General features: G+C 38.0%; 1 protein-coding gene across 5 annotated transcripts in view; it reads left to right on the forward strand.

The window, feature by feature from the left end:
• Window positions 1-24,014, forward strand: part of Nrp1 (neuropilin 1) — a 140,867-nt gene that overhangs the window by 50,128 nt on the left and 66,725 nt on the right. For all 5 annotated transcript variants that reach the window (XM_078023424.1, XM_078023426.1, XM_078023425.1 and 2 more), the window contains 4 exons: window positions 7,430-7,611; window positions 14,514-14,741; window positions 20,891-21,046; window positions 23,253-23,419. In XM_078023424.1, coding sequence (XP_077879550.1) covers window positions 7,430-7,611; window positions 14,514-14,741; window positions 20,891-21,046; window positions 23,253-23,419 — 733 coding nt within the window. The remainder of the gene's footprint in view (window positions 1-7,429; window positions 7,612-14,513; window positions 14,742-20,890; window positions 21,047-23,252; window positions 23,420-24,014) is intronic.

Below are 24,014 nucleotides of genomic sequence, written 5' to 3' on the forward strand. Positions count from 1 at the left end.
TGGTTGGGGGTGAGAAGATTTGGCTTAGGTGTATCGAGCAGCCACTGATGAATGCAAAGTTCCCTGATCTGTTTAGCACTGTGTGCTTCACAGCTCAGCCAGTCCAGAAGATCATCCCTGAACTAAGAATTTTTGCTCATTCTGGAGTTATACAAATAACACAAACCTTAGACCCTCAGGCTGCTCATGGATGGAACCTGAGTTTGGTTGATAAGAGTGCTAGGAGTTTAGTGATAAAGAAGTGAAAAATGCTACTAAAATAATCATTGTCTACTCAAATGAATGAGGTTATCAATGTGTGATAATTAGTTACCCCAACAGAAAAAAAATACATAGACATCAAATTACTTAGTATAAATATGCATAAACACATAACAGGTGTAGAGATAATAATGCAATGGTTGAAAATTTAGATTTGTGGCATGTATGGAAAGTACCACTAGAAAAGAAATAAGAAAAAGTGTCATAAGTAAAAATGATCTGCAAATTAGAGATTAATGTCCCACAATTCAGATTATAACACACAGAGCGTATATAGGAACATAGGAGTTTAAGAAAAAGAAATGAATAAAACACACAAGGAAACACCCAACTTTAAAGGAGAAAAATGCTTTCTAAATATAGAAACAAACTATAAAGGGGACTATGACAATATGATAAATGAGACTAGATTCTGTAATTAACATGAAGTTCAAATTTTGTACAGATTTAGAATGGTTTTCATAGAAATGTGGCCACAGGCTAAAAGCTGAGAAGACAGCAGCCAGGTCACACCCCAGCCTCTGTTTTGCTGAAGAAGGTTCAGGAAATTACAGTCAGGGCTCCCAGGTGCCGCTCCCCTTGGTGCTCCAAATCTGGGGCATTGCTACCCTGGCTGGCTTCTGACCTGTTGGTGGTCAGAGGGTCCAGCCTTTCCCACTTAGTTAATTATTGTGGATGGAGCATTGGTCTGTGTGGTCCAGGCTCACCTCTGCTCTGCCTGTGCTGGGGATTAGGCAGCTGGAAGCAGGAAGAAAACTCAATTGTATCTGCCATTCAGTTCTCCCCTGGCACCTACCCTGGTTTCATCTCTATTGCTCAGGTATCATGTGGTCCCTGAATATCCAGCCTGAGCAAGAGGACCAGGACAGCTGGAACCCCATTCAGTGACTACCATCAGTTCCACTTAAACTTTCAGTCAGGAGTCTCCCCGAAGGGCAAGAGGTCTCTGTCTCTCCCTCTTTTTTCCCTCTCATACACACGTGCATATCCACCTTTGTACACACCGAGATTGCTATGATCCACATCTTGTGTGTGTCCCAGACACCTATTTGATAAAAGACTTGCTCTGCAGGATGGTGCTGTTGGGAGGGAGCACAACTTTTAAAAGGCGGGGCACAGTGAGAGGTCTTGTTGTTGTGCCCCAATGTGGGATAGTGGCAGGACTTTAGCCCTTTCCTCTTCCTCTCTTTTGCATCCTGTCTTTGAGGGGAGCAACTTTGTTGTACCATACACTCCTGCCATGATGTGCTGCCTCGCCACGGGCCCAAAAGCAAAGGGGCCAACCCACCATGTGGTGACACCTCTAAAACTGTGAACCAAGATAAACATTTTCTCTTTATAAGTTGATTGTCTCAGGTATTTGTTACAGTACTGAAAAGCTCACACAAAGAGGTTTGCTTAGAAAATTCTAAGAGTCATGAAAAAAACAGTGAACTATTATTTAATGGGGGTACTCTCCTAGCAACAATAACCAACCGCACAAAAGACAACAAATTAGTCATTGTTCATGACTACTATTTTTAAAAGCCATCCCACAAGACATGCAAGAAAGGTAATAACAAGAGTGCCTATTGGATGGAGCTGGAGAATATCATGATAAGTGAAATAAGATAATCCCAAAGAACCAAAGGATGAATGTTTTCTCTGATTTGTGGATGGTAATTCACAATAATGGAGGAGGTGGCCTAGGGAAGAATAGAGGTATTTTGGATTAGGCAGAGGGGAGTGAAGGGAGGGGGGAATATGGGGGCAGGAAGGACAATTGGAAGAATTGGACATTAGTACCCTATGTGAAAGGAAGGGAAGGCAGGGGATGTGGGGATAAGAAAAATAGTAGAATAAAACAGACATTATTACTGTATGTATGTATGTGACTGTATGTATGACCAATGTGATTCTACAGTATGTATCCTCAGAAAAATGAGAAATTATATCCCATCTATGTATGAAACATCAAAGTAAAAAAAAAATACCCTATGTGCATATATGATTACTTGCCCATGTCATTCTCCATCATGTACAACCAGAAGAATGAGAAGTTATACTCCATTTGTGATGTGTCAAAATGCATTCTACTGTCATGTGTCACTAATTAGAACAAATGAAAAAAAAAAGAGTGAATATCGGAGTCAGGTTTGCTCCAAAGTAAGCAATATGGAGAGGATACAAACTCCCTCTTCTATGTGTCTCCCTCAGGTCAGCTCCCCAGCTCTGGGCTCCTTCTGAAATGATATACCTGCCTTCCTGGGATCCCTGTCAAGACTAAATTAGATAATATATATGAGAAAATTTTGTAACATGGAAAATACTGTATAATGTGAATTATTTTTTTTTAAGAGAGAGAGAGAGAGAATTTTTTAATGTTAATTTTTTTAGTTTTCGGTGGACACAAGATCTTTATTTTATTTTTATGTGGTGCTGACAATCAAACCCAGCGCTCCACGCATGCCAGGCGAGCTTGCTACCGCTTGAGCCACATCCCCAGCCCCAATGTCAATTATTATTGCCAGCCTTTCAGAAGGTATATGATCAAATCCAATTCATTTTAACTTTCTGGAACATAAGAAAAATATATTACATAGAGAGTCTCATTGATTCAGTGGTTTAAAAAAAAGGCAGAGTCTTTGATTTACTTTCATATAAAACATCATAAAGATAGCGCTTTCTGATCAAGAAATACAAAATTGTTAGCAAGGCAAATAGATATTGATTTGCCACTTCATAGCCTGGTAGTTAGTGCTTTTCAAAATAACTTTTATCTGATTATATAAAAAAAAAACATTTGTCCATTGTAAAAGTTTTTGAAAAATACAGAAATAAAATAGGAACATAACGTCGCTACCCCAGAGATCACCATTTGTAACAGCTTGGCATATTCCAGTTCTTTTTTTTCAGGCTATACTGTATATAGGGGATTATATTCTGATGTTTTACTTATAATATAAACATTTTTCCTATGTTATAAAGAAAACCTTTTGTTGAACATGCTTTTTAATGGCTACATATTATTCTATGTTGTGATTGTATACAAAGATTTAATATTATTGATTATTTACTTAGAATAGATTTCTAAAAAATGTTTTTACTAAGTAAACCACTGTTAGGTTTTTCATATATCTTGATTAGAGGAATTGCAAGCAAGCCAGAACTGTTAGGGGATAAATCTCATATAAAACTGCTCAAAGCACACATGCAGACAAATTGATTCTTCCTACATCCATCATTATGCATTTTTATTTTCAAATCCTTTTTCTAATACTTTGGGAAAGATCTAAGACAATTCTTAGCAGCACAGCAATTGTTTACAGGCATTTAGTTGGTATCACTATTAAATGCCTTGTGCAGAATAAACCAAAGAAATACTTTTTTGCAGGTGATAATTATGTCAGTCAATATCATTTCTTACTCTGGTGTATGATGTCAGGTATCAAATTTCTCCATTATGAATGTTCATGTGTTGATGGGGGTGTATCCCCTTGGAAGGAGATTAAAAAAACAGCATCACCTAAAAACCCCCTTCCTAATAATTTGAGAATGTCCAGAAGCCTTGGAGGGGCTTGGTACGGTAGCTCACTGTCTCAGACAACACCCTGTAGAGGATTAGCTTTCTTAACATTTCATCCTCTCCACCAAGAGAGTCAGAGGTCATTCGTACTCACAAGAGAAACCTAACTTAAGTAAAGTACGCTATTCATCTATTCAGCACCACATACCTATAAAGTGTCCAAAATGGCTCTTTAGTGACTAAATACATTTCCATTTTCCCATCACTTTTTCCCCTACTTGGCCATTTTCCTAAAACCATAATTCAAACTTTCCAAAAGGAAAAAAAAAATAATAATCTCTGGGTAATCCTTTCAAGAATTCTTAGAAGGAAACTTTTATTATTTGATGACTCTTATGGGAATCCTAACTTGTGATTATTATTAGGATTTAAAATGTTTCAGCACCAACATCCACCTAGGTACGGTGGGGGCGGAGAAGCAATGTGAGCAAAAGGCCACCTGTTTTGCCAAGGCTGCTACACAATGAAAAAACTTGAACGCAGAAGACTTAAGAAATGGGAGGATGTCTAAGGGAAGAGGGTTGGTTACCTCCCGAATATTTTTACTACCCACATTCTATTTACTTCCCAGGATAAGTGGGGAGCATTTTTCCCTGGATGGGGTCCATCTGTACTATGAGTAGGGACAGGAAGAGGCCCAGCTTCTAGGCTCCTGCCTAGAAGGGTGACGATGCTCTTTGGACCCAGGCAGGCACCTTTGTCACCCAGAGCATTCTTTTTCCAGAGCAGGATCCAAAATGGAAGGAGAACTCCTCAATTTTATAAGCCCTCCTACTGTAGCTCTTATGAATTAGATTCCTTGAATGCAGTTCCTGAGTCTCCTCTAGCAACTGGAGCAGGGCTGTTTCCAATGAGTCAGACAGGTGCCTTCACTTTCACCTTTGCAGGCCTCTGTTGTCGCCTCTGGGGATCTTCACATTGCAAGCAATGCGGTGTTTGCCACACTGGCAGCAGCAACAGAGCAATGTGCAGCAGGCTGGGGGATCGAAATTTGCAAACTCAGTATCCTGGGCCTCAGGCCAATGCAGGCTGGGTGCGTTGCTGTGGTGACACGTTTAGTCTCTGGGGAGGGATGCTGGCACACCAGCTGCATTCTTGGCACTGTGTTTGCCAGTGAGAAACTTGTGGAGTGGAACTGGTATCAACTCCAGAGGGAGATGCAAGCTGCTTCCTTAACTTCTTTGGCAATACTATCCTTTGCAACTTGTGCGTAGTACACCCTCCTGAATATTTACAAGAACTACTATTCGTGATACTCTTTGGGGTCTGGTTGGATGATACTTTGAAGGCAAGTGCTAAAATGATAGCAGACTTCCAGTTTACAAATGTAACTATAGCATCCCTGAATAATTCAATTTCCTAAAATTGGCACCCAACTATGCAATGAATTATCTTTTGCTGGGAAGGGATTCTAATCCCCCTCTCACTTTTTAAAAATAGCTTTTTACTGTTGCCAAGAGGAGAGCCTAGTATTTACTATCAGAGGAGGATATGTGAATTAAAATACTCGCTTTTTTTCCCTCTTACATTTCATTGGCATTACATTCGCCGAGCTTGCTAATACCTGAGAGAAAGAAATGCCCTTAGTTCTTCAGAATGCCTGACCCACCTCTCTTATTTGTGCCTGTAAGGCAACATGCACTAAGATTTGGCCACTTAGTATTCAGACCATGTCAAGATTCAAGTAAAAAGCCTATATTGCAAAGCTGGATGCACAGTTGCCAGACCAAACACAGTCAACAGTTCAAATCACAGTTAGATTATAAGAAAGCGTGGGGCAAGGCATGCAGACCTGTCTTGTCAATGAAGCAGTAGAGATAAAAGGAATTACTCTATAAATGCCAACTTGGGAGGCTTTAATGAATACAGAGATGGTGTTCTTTCCAGCTGCCCCCAGTTGACTGTAAAAGCTGGTTAAGATTTTGACCATAAAGCTTTCTTCTTCTTCCTCCTCCTCCTCCTCCTCCTCTTCCTCCCTCTCTTTCTTTGTCTTCTTTTAAATGCAAAACATCTAAGTATTGAGAAAGGAACAATTCCTCTGTGTATTCCCATAGTTTTGCAAATGGACAGCCATGTTAGCAGGCCAAGTGATTACTACTGGAAATATCAGATGTAATAGAGGAAATGCAGTTTAGACAATAATTCACATATGTTAATGCTTAGTTCCATCAATGTCAGCTTTATTTTCTTCTTGATATACACAAAGCTGGCACACAATTTTAACTGATGAGGTAATGTCATTTTTAATTTAGAAAGCCTTAAGCTGTCCACTCAAACCAGTGATATCATCTTTGCAGTTGTCTCCTGAGACTTTATGTAAACGTAAGTAATGTGTCCTGGGCAGTTTGAAAGAGATTGTTAAGGATGACATCGGTCATCATAAAGATTTCTCCCCACTTTGATTTCTTTTAAATTGCTAGATAAAGTTGATATGACTGCCATATTTTAGCCATACCTGAAATTAATATATACCAGGATTTTTGAACCAAGGGAAACATAGAAATAAAATAAAGGTTTGAAGTGAATGAATTGTAATGTGTTCATGTTAGTTCTAGGAGAAAAAAAATGGAAACAAATCAGATCCTCTAGCTCCTATGTGACTTGGCAAATAAAAAGAAAGAAAACAGCAAGATACTAAGAAACAGATAACACCAAATAAACAAAAATCTCTTTATTTCCCTCAAGGACACTAGTGATGGTTTCTACCTTTTAAAGATAAATAAGTTGCAAGCATATCAGTTATCTCAGTGTAATCTTTAGAATAATATTTTATTGCTGCTCTATCATTTGTCTCTTCAATGTATCATTATTAAACCAGATTTTTTTTTTAATCATATCACTTTGGTGATTTCAAGTGTGTCATATTTCCTTTTCAAATGCTATTTCTTGAATCCTTCGGCCTGGTGATTATAGACAAGGTTATTTTCCAGTTTTGAATAAATTTATTTTCTGTGAATAAATTATGTTCTATGATCCACATGTAGAGTGGGGAAGATAATCTGTGTTTGAACCATTGAATGTGTCCACTGAGAGAATTTTTTTTCTAAGAAGTCTGGAGTTTGACAGAACTGAGTCAAATAGTAAAGAATCTGTTTATTATTCCGCGGCCATATGTTTAGAGGGTTGCTCACAGAAATCAAAGTATTGTTCATGGAGAGCTCCAGCTAAGGGGACATTTTGAATTCATAAAAGAACTTCACAGTTTGAAAAGAATGCATAGCATTATGTATTGACACCCCACCACCATAGACAAAGGAACACAATTTAATAATAGAGAATTGTGCTCATGAGATTTTTCTTTTTCTTGTTAATTGGTTACTTTAACTGACATTGTCTGCAAGTATAATGGACACCATTATTCTTAATAGTTCTGCATTGCCAGATGATGTATACAGACATGATGTAGTCCATTTTAATTATTTCATTTTGCTAGATATTTTTTTTTCCTCCATGAAAAATAGTAGTGAATGCAGGAAGCACTTTTTCTCTTGACAGACTGTGCTGCATAATGTTACTTTCTGAATTATTGAAATTAAAAGGGCATTTCTCGCCAACCTAATGTTTCCTTCCCTGTTTTTTTTTTGTTTTTTCTTTTTGTGCCAGGTATGACTATGTGGAAGTCATTGATGGAGAAAATGAAAATGGACGTCCATGGGGAAAGTTTTGTGGAAAGATTGCCCCTTCTCCTGTGGTGTCTTCAGGGCCGTTTCTTTTTATCAAATTTGTCTCTGACTATGAGACGCACGGTGCAGGATTCTCCATACGTTATGAAATTTTCAAGAGAGGTGAGTGAGTATCTGACAGAACAAGTATGACTAAAAGTTGATTTAACATTGATTTTACAAAAGGCAAAGTCAAAAGAAAGACGGGGGCGATGCTGTTATTCTTTCCTAAAGAATATATTTGCTCCTTACAACATGTTGAAAAATGCATTAAATAAAACTACCCATTGTGCGGAAGAAGTTTGTTTAAAATTGAACAGAAGCATTTTAAGAATCAAAATTGCATTATTCTGATGTATTCACCAGTGTGTATAAGGAATACACTCCATAAAATTCTTTAAAGAGTATTCTTTTTACTCTTAGAGTTTGATTTTTTTAATGTGTGAAAAAATGTATTATTCTCTCTTATCTTAAAGCCATCTACATCCTGTTCCCTTTATTTTATTACAAAATTCAAAACTGATAGTTCTCAGGAAAAACATAACTGCCCACCAGCCTCATAGTTTCCATCACTACTTGGGGAGGGGGTATAGGAAGAGGCTTTCTACTCATGGGAGGTTCGTTGGGTGAGGAACCTATTATAGAAAACAAAAGAACAATGCGTTCAGTGGCATTCCCCCAGGAATGAGATCTCAGTTACCCTCTCTATTGCAAGCATTTACTTATCTTCTGTTGCAGTAGTGTGTATTGGACTTTTTGGGGGATAGAATCTGACTATTCATAGGCTCCCAGACTTGAGGTATTGTTAGTTAGCCTTCTGTTACTGTAACAAAACACCTGAAATAAATCAACTTAAAAAGAGATTTTATTTGGCTTACAGTTTTCGAGGTTTTAGTCCATGGTCAAGAGACCCCATTGCTTTTGGGCCTGGGGTGAGGCAGTACATCCTGATGGCACAGTGCACAATAGAATCAACTGTTCACCTATTGGCTGGGACATGAAAAAGAGAGAGGAAGGGTTGGGGTCCCATAATCCCCCAATGACTGGAAGACCTCGCATTAGGCCCCATTTCTTAATGTTTCCACACCTTCAATAGTGCCAGACTGAGGACTAAACGTTTGTCATATGGACTTTTGGAGGACACTCCAAATCCAAACTCTAGCAAGACAAGGTAACTTTATTTGAAAGTCACTGTAGATTCTTCTTCTGTATTAAGTTCAGCCTTTTCTATTACATGCATTTTAAAGTTAGTGTTAATGTGTTGGCAATCTAGGGATAGATGCCCAGGTTTTGAATATATTATCCTGAAGTATAATAGGAAGTGCCGAAGTATAACTGAAAGTTGGTCTAATAGAAAAAATTCAGCCATACCAGTTTGAACATCTCAGGTCCTTTGGGTCAGTGTCAACTGAAAATAATGAAAAGTTGAGTCATTGGGAGTTTGGGGGAATACTGGTACCACCTTGTTAAATTTCTGATATCTGTTTTTGCCCCCATAGAGATAGAACTTTCTTCAGAAATTTCCTTAGAACAAATTCCATTAGTACAAATGATAGTAAACATATAACATCAGTATAAGCATATGTTTATATATGTACATATTTTCTTGTGTTGAAAGCTGTTTGATTTATTACATGAATCATATTACACATATATGTATATGTATAAACACATGCATGTCTACATCCTCTTGCCTTCTTGCCTGGAGAACTACCAAAGACAAAAGATTTCAGAAAGTCTTCAGTTTTTCTCATGAAGATGCTCAAAAGAAAAAAATTAAAAAAAAAAAAAAGAGAGAGATCTTTCAAAACCGATATCCCTGAAATTTGAAAAAAATACCACTATTTCCAGAAACTCCTAATGACTCTACTTTTCTTTATTCTGCTCCTCAAGAATTCTTCACTTATGCTCCAGATGAACTCAGTTTCTTATATTCTTTAGTCTCAGATGACCATAATTTCACTGTCGAGCTATCCAACAGCATCCTTGGGAATCAAAGCCTTCCTTTCTTTCTCTTCTGGACTCTCTACATCTAGCATGACTTTTAGTTCTTACTTTTTATCCAAATGTCTCAACAAATCACAGCTTCCTATATGTCCCACTGTCGTTAACCAAATAGGCACAGATTGTGGTTCTCCCATGTTACTTAGTGCTGACACACAGACATCAAGTGCAGTCCTCAGAACACCTATAATGGGTTTCCATCACCTATTAGGTTAACACTCAGTTCCTGCTTGAGGCTGGATGCCAACTACACCTGTACTTGGACTTGTCCACCTGTGACTCTTCCAGATCTGCAACCTATCTTCCTCCTTCAGGACAAAGCACTGGTTAGTCTCAGCAGAACAGAATGTGAATTTGAATTTTGCTGCTGGCTATCTGTGTGAATGCACAGAGCCTTAGTTTCCTGATCTGAAAAAAAAAAAACCCCCGAAAACCAACAATAACAAAAAATGCCAAACAAATGAAATATGGAGACTATACCCAGCACTGGCTTATTGTGAAAATCAGATGAGAACATGGAAAATATGTGGCCAATGCCTGCCACTGACAACATGTTTGCTAAGCAATACTGTTAACAGTGATTATGGATAAAGAGAGTGCCTTCAAAATACAGAACCCTTGTTCTCGTCCAGTGTAATCATTCTCTTCTTAGGAATTTGACTCTGGTGGTTTTTTCCTCTGGAATCTCTTTGTTATTAATCTGATATTTTAAAAAATATATGCACTCAAGTTGTCATCTGTGTTGTATTCTATATACTATATACAGTATGTGGAATATTTTTGTATGTGTACAAGCATAGAATACACACACACACTCCACTCACTAATATTTTCAAATTATTTCATATCATGTATGTTTTACTTCCCAACTAAATGAATACTACTTGAAAAATGCAAATAACACATATTTTTACACACTGCATACATGTAATTATACACTCCATAGAAATTATTAATATAATACATTTTATATATATATATATATATATATATATATATATATATAATGTTTTATGCCCAGAAACTATTTAGTAATATTGCAGAATCTATAAATCTCTGTTCTTTTGAAAATATGCCTCTTCTTTCAGGGTGCCACCATTTCAAGTTTCCTCAAACACACAAATTATGCTAATCACAGTTTAATGAAACCAGGAAATTGATCTTTTACCTGATGACCTTGAATTTTTCAAAAGAATACAATCCGAGATTTAGACCATTTCTGAATCCCTAGGGCTACCTGTCTAGAGGCCCATCTTTCCCTGACAGTCAGCAAGGCCAGTCCCCACCTCTTAAACCATTCCTCCTGAGTCATCCTAAACCACCCTAATTCTTCCCCCAAAGCCTTATAATTATCCCCATTCACCTAATGAAATTTCTCCAGGAAACCTAAGCCTCCCTACCTATCACTCTATCCCTGTCCTTCTCTTTGGACTGGGTCATCCAGTCTGTGATGCTGGAAGAGGCTGAGCAGTTTTGGTGGGTCTCAGCGTGCAGGATGAGTGTCATTTGTTGAAAGCAGGATTGGCCACTTGATACACATTATACAATTAAGAGTCTATGTATTTAAGCTGGGTGCGATGGTGCATGCCTATAATCCCAGAAACTTGGGAGGCTGAGGCAGGAGGATCACAAGTCTGAGGCCAGCATCAGCAATTCAGCAAGGCTCTAAGCAACTTGATGAGACCCTATCTCAAAATAAAAATAAAAAGGGCTGAGGATGTGGCTCAGTGGTTAAGTGTTTCTGGGTTGAATCCCTGATAACAACAACAACAAACCCCCCCCCCAAGAGTCTGTATATTTAATAATAATTTCAAAGTATTATTATTATCTGACCTCATCATCATTAACAACTTGTGGCTACACAAGTACTCTTGATCTTATGAATAACATCAAAAGCATGTTGTCTATCACTGGCTCCAGATGTGCACACAAGCAACCCTCACATCTGCAGCTTATCTCCTCCTGCTGCACACAGGGCTGCTGGCCTCACTCTCGGGTACTCACTGCAGAATTCCTGAACCCTCCCTGTCCTTTTTAGAGGAAGCACTTGTTCATCTGTGGCAGTAACTAAGATAAATATCAATATGGAAACAAACTTTGAAGAAAATATGAAACTACAGAATCTTTAGATTAGAAGAGATTTTTTTTTTTCCAAATCCGAAACCCAACTCTTACGTTATACACAGAATCTGAGAACCAGAAAGATTAAGAGGCCACCTGAGGCTGCATAGCATGTGAGTGGTAAAGGCAAGGCTGGAACTCAGATCTCCTGACATTCAACCTGGTTCTCCTCCATTATCCCAAGAAATGTCCCCACACTGTGTCAAGATAACTAGGAAACCTGGGATAGCTTTCAAAGGTATGTGATGTGACAGGGACCCAGTGGAAATGTTGGAATCACTTAGTTTTGAAAGTATGCTCATAGTTCCTGTCACTTTTTTTCTTTTATTAAGTCTTCATCCCATGTGGATGAGTTTATCCTTTTGAGAAGGAGGGAATTTTCTTTTTTTTAAACCTTAAAAAATACTTTTATTCTCTAAACAGAAATGAAACTGTTCTGCTGTCCCCATGTATTGTTTCTTACTTCTAAAGTGTAACACAGAAGAAAGCCTTTCTGAATAGTGGCTTTTGTCAATCACATGTTTGGAGAGGCTGAAGAAGTCATTGATATGTCATTATACCAGAAACACATTTTGCATTAATTGTGACTTATAGTTCCCAGCATTTGTTCTACAAATTGCATTAGAAGGTAAGGGAGACCATGGTAGGGTTCAGGATGTGGAATAAGAGATAGCTTCAAAACATTTAACTACTAACACCCTGACTAGGTATTCAACATTTAGAAACCAAAAAGATTCTCAAATGTTTTTTTTTCATTATTATTAAAGCTATGTAGATACCTTTGACAAATACTATATTGGCAATATGGATGAGAAGGAGAGGATATTAATACCTGCATTAGGGGCTGGGATTGTAGCTCAGTGGTAGAGCACTCACCTAGCATGCATGAGGCCCTGGGTTCGAACTTCAGCACCACATAAATGTAAAATAAAGATATTGTGTACACCTAAAACTAAAAAATAAATATTAAAAAAAATAATAAAACCTTGCTGTTTGCTTTGCCTTACAAGGCCAAGCCAGCACATTTCCCCCAGAGAGAAGGATAGAGGTGTCCAGGGTCACTGCTACTATATTTTGAAAGTTAAATTCTAAGGTGTTCCCAATATCCTATAGACAGACAGATAAATAGATACATATATGTATGGGATGGATGGTTGGATGAATGGACTGATTGACAGATATTCTTTGTGAATTAATGGTAAGAACAGTGACTCAAACTGGCAAAGTCACTGTTATCTCAGGAGTCCTAGAGTAATTTAGAAATGGATTTTTAAACCTTTACCTAGACCTGGCCTGGTAAAATGCAATACATTAATAACTTTTTAACCATAATCAAACAGATAAGCATTTGAGGCCATCATGGTGAAGTATGGGCCAACAAGGTTTGGGAGTTATTTTGAACCAGTCAGACTTCTGCAGGACAGGATTACTGCATGCATACAGCAAATACCATTCTTCTGCTCTCCAGTGCCATGGGTTGCTCCTATGAGTGCAAGGAGAGAGGCACTGTTTTGTTTTCTCAGTACACTGTCAAATGGAGATGGAGATTCAGTTTACTGACCTAGCCACTAAAATCAGAGATCTGCGAGTTAAATTTAATCTGCCTTGATGCCTGGTAATTTACCACTGGTTGCTAGTCACATAGAGAGGATATTTACTTAAGAGCAATCTCTAAAACCACCTGACTTGGAGTTCAATCCTTGCATGCCATTGCAGGAGGCCCATCACTTCCAACTATGAGCCACAGTGAGAGAATGATGTAGGGAAAAAAAAATTGTTGAATCAAATACCCCCAGGCTTGATCCTGAGATTCCAAAGGGTCAAGTCATCTTTTGAGTCATTTGAAAATCATGGCAATGGTGGTGGTAATAAAAGGCAGAATGGATAGGTTCATGTTACTATAGGTAGGAGGTAGGTTTTTTGGTGGTGTGGTCAATTCCACCCTACTCAGTGCTAGATACCATGAATTGAAATTGGGCTCATTCATACAGTCATAAGGTTAACCTGTACTATGTATGAATGCCCTGGATCATTCTCAATTACAAATCACCATAATTGGTAAAGTCTTCATAATATTGAAAGGTCATTAAAATTACATATTATAAAAATGTACCTACACACATCATATGTATAAGTACACACGCATTATACACACACATCCATTAACATGCAATTTTAGAATGGTATACTGTACTGTAGCTGATACTTTGGGGAAGGTTAGGATGTCGACATTGATATCAGGTGACTGACTTCCAGCATCGTGGCCTGTAATCACAGTTTATCGGGCCCTCACTAACAGCCACACGTTACCAGCACACCTGTGTCAACACCACTCAGAATGAGTCACTCGCCCTGGGTACATGTACGAATTACCTTTCACATTTAGTTTGTCAAAGAGGCATAGGTCACATCTGGCAGAGTTACTGAGTCACTGGTGTAGGAATCTGAAACCCAAACTCCCTCTGCAGAATTCTCTCCCTTGCCTTTGTAAATGTTCTATTTCACCAATAAAGGGCTGTCAGCCTCAAGATTTAAAGATTTAAGCTTGAAGGGGCTATAATTATTTCTCTAGGGCTCTGTCGAGATTTCTGCAGCTTACTCATTCATTGTTCCCACATGATTTTATATTTGTCATTTTTTTCCCTCCTGCAACAGCAGAAGGCTTTAAATTGCTTCACATAAATGGAAAACTAAGGAGAGCACAATAAATCTGAATTTGACTTGCCATACCTATCACTAATATGAAAAGGCTGAGTAATGCATGATTAGAGAGTGATTATAATGGTGGGCTTTCATTAGAAAAATATTGTCTTTCCCAGGTTATTTCTCAGTGAAGTTATTTAAGTGGGATTTTCACTCTCCTCCTTTTCTCCTTTTTTTTTTTTCTCGTTTATTCATAGGTCCTGAATGTTCCCAGAACTACACAACATCTAGTGGAGTGATAAAGTCCCCTGGATTCCCTGAAAAATATCCAAACGGCCTTGAATGCACTTATATTATCTTTGCACCAAAGATGTCCGAGATAATCCTGGAATTTGAAAGCTTTGACCTAGAGCCTGACTCAAATCCTCCAGGGGGGATGTTCTGTCGCTATGACCGACTAGAAATCTGGGATGGATTCCCTGATGGTAAGAGCTAAGATCAGTACGAAGCATTCCCCAAAGAGGAAAGACCTGCGGGAAAGGGTATGGGGATTCTTTTACAAGTGTCATGATACATGCATCTTTTTTTTTTTTTTTCAAAATAGCTCAAAAGGGCAAGGGAAAACAAAGCAAAATGGCAGCTCTCCACTGAGCCTGAGATGAAGTATTTTATCTCAGAAAGACCTTAGTAATTATCTGTGCAAATCCTTCATTTTATAGATAAGGAAGCTGAGGCCATGAAGGATTATTCAAGGTCTTTAGAACAGAGACCAACACATACATTTCCTGACTAAATCATTTTCCTCATTTCACTGTCCTGCCTACTGGTCATTAATTCAGAAACTGTCAGAGGATGGGATCTTGAGAGAGCACTGAAATAAAACCACTTGTTTTTACAAAAAAAAAAAAAAAACAGACTAAGAATCAGAGAAGTTAAACACTTTTAGATTCCTTTTAGACATTTAGGAAAGAGAATGAGATTATTTGGGCATTCCTCATTTAGATAGATTCCACACTTGCCATTTAAGGAATTTTCATCTTTGGCAATTTGAGTCGCTACAATATATCATTTATATTCTTTGCTCCTATTAACTGAATTAGTTCCTACATCTATATTTATTAAACACCTACTCTGTATTAGGCCCACGGTTCTAGCCACTTGATAAGCAAAACAATCAAAGATGGCTGCCCTTTCGGAGTTCATATTCCTCCGGAGGGAGTCAGACAATAAACAGTGCACAGTACAAATAAAGTGATATGTGCCTGGGATGTTAGAAGAGGACAAGTGGTATCACAAACCCAAAAGGAGAGAGAGTCGGGGAAGGGGTAGGAGGGAGATGTCACTGTCAAAAACCACCGCAGGAAGGAAGGCCAGAGGAAAGGAGAGAGATACAGGGATCTTTTTTTCATAATAGCTCAAAAGGACAAAGGAAGAACAGAGCAGAATGAAAGGATGAGAAATTAGGGGAGGAGGAAATAAAGGTTAAAACTTTAAATAGGGTGGTCAGATTAAGCCGTATCAAGAAAGTAACATTTGAGCAAATATTTGAAGGACATAGGGGAAACTATCCATGTGGACATCGAATGAAAGTTTTTTTTCCCATTCAATCCTAGTGAATTCGAAGACTGAATGGCAAAAATACATACCCAAATTCTGAATGGAGGGAGATAGCATCAAATAATGTGTTGCAGTTGCATTGCTTGTCTTGTGATTAGTCTGGTTTAATATTAAGATTTCTCCAGTGCACACACACTACACAGATCAGAAAGGACAACTTGGAAGTTCTTAGTGGTCATTCAGCTAGAGAAGTATAACCATCTATGAAACAGAATTGGAGTTTATTCTCAAGTAGGAGGAAAAATTGTTAGAATAAGTTGTCAATAAAGAACAAATAGAGGGACTGGAGTTGTGGCTCAGTGGTAGAGCACTTGCCTAGCATGTGTAGGTACTTGGTTCAATTCTCAGCTCCACATATAAATAAATAAATAAATATAAAGGTCCATCAACAACTAAAAATATATATTAAAAATTTTTTAAAAAATAGAACAAGTAGAATGAGAAAGAGATTGCCTAGGTTTTTGAAATAACATTACAATTTTAAGTAATTTTATCTGTAAATTGCATTAGAGAAAAACTGATTTTAGAGATGACTTACATTCATTGGTGTAAATGCACCCATTTACTAAGTTAACCTTGGTTTAATATCTTCTTTGGTCTTTTATCTATAAATAGGTTTATGATGATCTTAGCAATTACTTCATTAAGTAATGAGATTTTTTCCTAAACACAGTACTGACTGATTTCCAAGTATTCAATATGATAATTAGGAAAACAATATTATAATAGTGTTGTAACAATACTTGGGACACTTAATAATGGGTTTATTTGTTCATAACCCAAGTTTGCAGCCTTCCTTTCTAGAACTTTCATTTAAATTGACATCTGAAGAGAAGGTCCAATCAACCAACTTATTTAGAGTATTTTCAGAAAGAAGCACATTGTTATTAGTGTCAAGGGTTTTCCAAAGTAGTAATTTTCTGGCTCTAGAAAATCACTGAGTTGAAGCAAAGAACAATGAACAATAAGAATCATCAGCCTTGCAATTCACCCATGTTTTGAACTATGGTATGTTTCTCACTTATTCCTGGGGAAACTGGCTTTGGACTATGAAAAAAATGTTTGTATCTTTGTTACTGTTTACCTGGTCTTATCTAGCTACACCTGCATAACAACTCTTTTTTAGGCAAAATGAGAAATTGTCCTCCTGTGGTTTTTGTGTCACTAGAAACATTTTGTCATAGTAGTTCAACACACATACTTCCTCTGCCAACAAAATTACTGTTAGTCTTTGATATCTTTTCCAAAAACAACAAGCAGAAGGCGCTGAAGGCTTTTAACCATCAAGTGATTTTATGTTGCACTTTATCATAAACATTGAATTAAATGACTAAGTAATTGAAAGCTATCCATTGATTCAAATTGGCTTTGAAGGAAAACAGTTTACTCCAAAACTCAAAATCCAAGGCATGCATGTTGTCAATCACACATCTCCATCTATCTCTCTCTTTGAAACTCTATGGATTCTCAAGTAACTATTCTGGAGGCATTGGTGGAGGTTTACATATGGTTTGAGCCACAGTAGACATGCTGCCCTGGTGGACATTGCAGGAGCCTGTGCTGAATGTTGGAGCAACAGATAAATGCTTAGTTCACAGGACTAATGTTAGCTCACAGCACTTGGGGGCAGATACAGTCAACCCTCCACCTAAGCTGACATCCCTATGCACAGAACTGCCATTGTTACCCACCTCCCCAAATAATCAACCATCTCAGAAATAAGTCTCATAAAAGGAAGAAGGGAAGTTTTGCTTCTTATTTACTTTTACCTTTAAATTAATCTTCTAAACTACAGTGATAAACATGAATATGCTATTGGGTGTAATTCCAAAATTTATTGTTAGTACTCTAGATATTTTCCTTCAAATGATTTCTTAGTTTAAGTAAGTTATAGATGGCCTATCTTGTTCCTTCAAAATGATTCCTTTTTATTTATTCAAAATATTTTATTTCAAAGGATGATGTCACAGTCAATCTTTGCTCCCCCCATCCCTCATTAGAAAGCAGTAGAAAGCCAATTATCTTGGTTCTAAGATAGAGTTGTAATTATTGCAGAAATTATTGGGAAAAAATACAAACAAAAACAAACAGATAAACAAAAACAGCAGCTATTGCCACCCACTGTTGACAGTGGATCTCATCACCAATACTCTATTTTATACCTTCTAGTTCTGTTCTCCCCCAAAGGATAGCTTGGTGCATCTTGCCTGCCTACATTCTTCTATAATTCAATTTTTGAATTATCCTCGTGGTTTTTGTGAGAGTTTTCATTCATCTCCTTGGCCTTTAGGTCCCTGGTAACAAAGAGGAAATCCAATAGCTGCGTTCATGTAAATACACAAATGAGCACACACACGAGCCGGATAAGAGTACTTCACCCACTCTGGTTCAGATCAATATTGCATTAGCTTGCTAGGCTAAGGTCTCGCTGTTGTTCAGGAAAATTCAATACCTCTTTGTATTATCGTGGCAAAAGCCTTTCACTCTCTTATCTTGAGGGCTCCTAAAGAGAGTTGCATGCTGCTGTCCGGGGGCAATGTTCTAAAGGACAGAAGGCAGATTTACCCAGCATGTCTTAAACATTATAAACCAGTGAGTCATGGAGACTCTCTAAATTATGAGTCTGCATTAGACAAGTTCTCTTCTGTTTCCTCTTTCAAAGAGACTCCCCCTTCCACCCTCCCCAAAGGAATGGGGTGATAGTGGAGGGGGAGGATCGGCCGCCAGAGCTTCCTTGGGATGTTCACTGCCTCCCTTGCCATATTCTTGAGAAGGTCAATGGCTGTGGTGATCAGAAAACGACCCCGAGGATTAGGGCTTTAAAAGTTTGCCCACAAACTAAAGAAAAAGATTATGAAACCACACTAATGGAATTTAAATGAGGGAAAAATGTGAGGGAGGATGAATGGACTCTAAGCTCCCATTTATAATTACAGACAAGAAGTGGGATTCTGTTTGAGGGAAGGGAAGACCTGAGTTTGTGGCTCTAGCAGGATATTTTCCTGGATATGTTATGGGCAACATGGAAGTCTTCAGGGAAAGAAAAATATATTGAGTTCATGGTAGGACCACATCCAGAATGAATCAAATCTAGCAAAAATTAGCATTTATAGAAGAATTTGAGGCCGAGGTTTACCTGAAAAGAAGCAAAAGACAGTAAGTTTTATCTCTTGGAGATACTTTATTCTGAGAACTGGGAAGCCTGATTTAACAAAATTCTCTTCCCATAATGCAAAGTGATAGTCCATGACAAAGTGATGCTCCTTACATATTCTGTTATCAGTCCCCTTCATTGGGTGACCCTCCTTGTTTTTTTGTTTTTTTGTTTTTTTCATGGTAAAGCATTCTATATACACAAGACATTTGGTTATCAGAGAGGATTTCAGTAGAAAGAACAGTCTTTGAATTCAGACATATTAATTACTTTGAATGCATAGAAACATTTTCAGGAATTCAATATAAATATTTTGCAGGAACTCAAAGATATGAACTACTTCAGATTAGTTTAGTTTTTTTTTTTTCTTTTGTTGGGGATAGGGAGGCTGCTTATTTTAAGAGAATTGGTCGGGCTGCAAAAATATCAGCAAAAGATCTACACATTCCAAAAAGGAAGGTGTTCAGATTAGCTGCCCATTAAGAATTCAGTTGGTACTCTGGACCCCAAGAAGATGGGTTCTTGTGGGGTTTGCTTTTGCAATCACACTTGAAACATCTCCCAGGTCTTATCAGCTGTCCTGTGCATCCGAGTTGCATACACAGGCCTTGGATCACCCTGCCCCCTTGAAGGCCTGTTCCCCCAGGGAAATATCCACCTACTGTGCTTTCTTAAATGAAGCAATAATTCTTAGTTGAAATGCACAGAACCATGTATTTCTGGGAGGGGAAAACAGTCCATACCAGATTGTCCTTCTAAGTCCAAACCATCTGGTGTGTTTTTTACCATATGTGCAATGAAAAAAAACCTAGAGAGAAAGGATTTTTTTTTTTTTTGTCTTGCTGCTGAACTGGGCAGGGAAATGGAAATATTCTCCAAGTACAAGGGTCTTCTGCATTATTCATGAAGAAACTTATAATCACTCATTGCCAAGGTTTGTCTAAAGCACTTTAACAAAGGTGTGACCAGCTTAAGCCAAATAACAGTTTGACTTTAATACACATTTGTCAATGTTTTAGATTGTCCATTGCCTCGGGTACACTTTTTCTCCTGTTGTGCATGGGCAAATGGCTGCTTTGGGCCATTTCTTGGCCACCAGACAGTATAATGTAGTCACTTCTCTTAGGCTTAGAAGAGAAAATAAAACAAGCTAGAATGACGCAATTTCCATTCAGTTTGATTATAACTTACTATTATGTATAAATCATTAGCATTTAAAGTTTTAAAATTTTTAAATCATGGCAATTATTTTTTGGTCTTCAAATGCAGTCCTGAGTAGAACATGATCCTTTGTCTTTCACCTAAGTCTGTGATGTGGATCATATTTAGACTCCAGGGCTGAAAGATGGAATGAGGAAGGAAATTGGGCTTTCACGGTCCTAGAGTAGACCCCCTGTACAGCTCTGCTTTTCAGGACATAGGTCTTTCAGAGGATCTCCTTCAAGGACAGAGAAGTGAGGACAGGCAAATCCAAGAGAATGCAGTGAGCACAGTCTAGCTGGAGTCTGTCAGTGCTGGGCTGTGCATACAACTTGGCCCTGGAGATGAATGCCAAGGTGCCACTTGACAGCCCAAATCTCATTCTTTGCAATTGAAGCAAGCATTTCGATTCTGTTCCTGAAAATGATCCTGCTCACTGGGGAATGTGGTTATGCCTGTTACTGCCCTTTTGAGTACACTTTAAAATCCTCTCTGCAAACCTGATCCAATATGTTCGCTGCAAACCAATTAACTAGGGAAGACTTGCTTTGGGTTAGAATAGACTTCTGGATTCTGCTGGGACCCATGTTTGTAAATGGTTATTTTTACATCTGCTGTAGAAGAAAAGACACTTTGACATTCTCTATATTTCTGCCTTTCCAGTTGGCCCTCACATTGGGCGTTACTGTGGACAGAAAACACCAGGTCGGATTCGTTCCTCATCCGGCATTCTATCCATGGTTTTTTATACCGACAGTGCAATAGCAAAAGAAGGCTTCTCAGCAAACTACAGTGTCTTGCAGAGCAGTGTCTCAGAAGGTCAGTATTATTCATCTTGCAAAGCCCTGTGGTAAATATTCCCTGTTATTCGTCTCTACACACCTGCGGCCACATGAAACGCTGAAGCTATGTTTTGTGAACTGGGGTGCTAAGTGTTTATTTTTCTCTTTAAAATTTTTTTTTATGTGTGTTTTTATGAATATCAACAGGAAAAACTATTTGGTGTGCTCTCTCCATAAAATTGTGGATGAGACTCTGAAATTATGGTAAGAAGTGGGAAATGGCAAAAGAGTGCCTCAAAACAATGAAATATGACCAGACCACCTCCCTGTCACCCTCAAATGAATAATAGACTAAGAATCATAAAAGGAGAGGCTTGGAACCCAGATGATAAGGACAAATGGGAGGTAGTTGATGAGCGGAACAGTCACAGAGTGAATAGTGTATGGCGGTTGGTTGTGAAGGACCCTGAGGGAAGCCATTCTATTTTCTTTCTTACCCGAGTAAAAGGAGATATTGATGTAAAAGCAGCGCATTTTAAATTTTGTTAATGCCTTGCTTTCAAAGCAAGAAAGTAACATATTTTTTTTATCCTATTAAAGTACTCAACTAACTCAATCCTTTCTCAAAGTTCAGTTGGTTTCCACCCCTTTTCAGAGTCTGAGAACAAAATTGGAAGAACAAAGTTACATTTTCATATTTCATCAGTTCTGACCAACAAGTCATTTACTGAGAGGACATGGGGTATTTGGAGACCTATTCCAGAGATGCTAGTATCTTCTCGACAAGATCTTACTAGAAAATAAAACAACCAATAACATTTGAAAATTTTATTTGTACTTAATTTGACTAATTAATTGACCTATTATGCGCCAATAAATACTGTTTATATTACAAATAGTGAACCTAACTTTAATGTGTGAAACCAGTGGGAAAAAATTTTTTATGTCATAAAACCTTATCTATTAGGTTAGAAAATTCAGACAACACAAAACCTTGATATGTTAGTCAACCTTAGTATGTTAGTCTACTTTTACTTATGGTCACAAATACCTGAGATATAATACCTGAGATATAAAGAGGCCAAAATTATAAATAGATTGTAAAGAGTTTTAGAGGTTCCAATCCATACTTGTTGACTATGTTGCTTTGGGGCCTGTAGTGAGATAGTACATTATGGTACATCATGGCAGGAGTGCGTGGTAGAGCATAGCCACTCACCTCATGTTCAGAAAGCAAGAGAGTAGAAAAGAGATCAGGGTCCTATAATCCTCTTTGAGGGCACATCCCAAATGACCTAAAGACCTCTCACCAGGCTCCACCTCTTAAAGGTTCTACCACTTCCCCATAGCGCCTCCCGGGGAACCAAGCCTTTCATACATCAACCTTAGGGGATTTAAAATTCAAACTAGGAAACTGGAATTTTCCGGATGGTTGAGAAACTTCCATTTAAATCATAACGATTTGTGTATTTTCCACTTTTGAATTGGAATTTTTCTAAAATTGATTACTTCCTTCCCAATATCACTAAATATGCTAGGCCTAATGGAATACACATTTTGATGATTTGTGGTCATTGATGTGAGCATTATTATTTTATGTTATAAAACTGTGATGTTCTTTGGGCCATATGATGCTGTAGTTTAGCCCTAGTGGACACTTTTATGTTTTAATAAAATAACTAAGAATGTTAATAATTATGACCATTCCAGGATCAAGGGGCATGGAACAAAAGGAGTGAGGGAGAGGTGGCCGAGGTGCCAATTGCAAGGAGTTTGAAAGACAAGAGACTTCCAATCTACTGTCTACTGAATATGAATTGCAAATAGACATAGAGTCTTTTTCAATTTTTCAAGATATTAGAGAAAATAATCCAAACTAAATTTTTTTTTAAAATACAGTTTTTGATGTGTACTCATCTGACAGATGCACAGCACACATGCATGCATTCATTGTTGGAAATAAATCAGAATCTTCACCCTTTCCTAATGTCTTTCAAATATTATTTTTGTCAACCTAGACCTCTTGAGAAAATCGTTAATCACTGTGATGATATTCATGGCCTTATTTTTAAATGATGCCATGAAAATACATGTATCAATGCTATATTTTATTAAGTTCCTTGCTGCTATCTTTTTGTAAAACTCTGAGTGAATGAACTCTTTAGTTTGCCAGATTCAAAAGAAAATTGCACGTTTGATCCCTTATGTTTTGATGACTTTGAGTCACATTTTTTTCCCTCTAGATTTCAAATGTATGGAAGCTCTAGGCATGGAATCAGGAGAGATCCATTCTGACCAAATCACAGCTTCTTCCCAGTATAGCACCAACTGGTCTGCAGAGCGCTCCCGCCTGAACTACCCTGAGAATGGGTGGACTCCTGGGGAAGATTCCTACAGAGAGTGGATACAGGTATGTGCACAAGACCTGGCCTAGCTAGCTAGGGTAGAGGCTGGATGGTTCCAGTTGCTTTGAAAAGCTGCTGAATAGAAGCAATATCAGGTAAAGTGCCTTCAGATGAGAAGAGATGGGAAAGGCCCTAGGCATAACTCTACAGAATAATCCCTCTCTGCACAGTCAGGAGGGCATGTTCAGAAACCCCCCTGAAAATCCACTCACCTTCCCAGATCCTCACTACAGATGGCTGATAACAACTAAAAGATCTGATCTTTTTCCAGCAACTATATACTTTCCTCACATTTCCTATTTTGACATATGTTGATTCTCTTGATGAAATATATACATTCTACTTGTAGCTGTGCATGAAATTACTGTTTCCAAGTTTAGCGTTTTCTGGTTGTTCAGAGTTGAAGAAGGGAAAGTAGGGGTTGCATTGTATTTTTACATAGATCTATGGAGCACACACCCAAGAAGGGGTTTAACTGAGGGCTCAGATCTCTGTTAGTTATTATTCATGTATATGTATGAAATGTATATTAGTGACCTCACTCATGATGTTGATTCTGCTTTTCTTACTTTGCTCTAACATGGTCTTCCCTGCCACAAC

The sequence above is a fragment of the Ictidomys tridecemlineatus genome, chromosome 10 (assembly GCF_052094955.1).
Source record: "Ictidomys tridecemlineatus isolate mIctTri1 chromosome 10, mIctTri1.hap1, whole genome shotgun sequence".
Taxonomy (NCBI): domain Eukaryota; kingdom Metazoa; phylum Chordata; class Mammalia; order Rodentia; family Sciuridae; genus Ictidomys; species Ictidomys tridecemlineatus.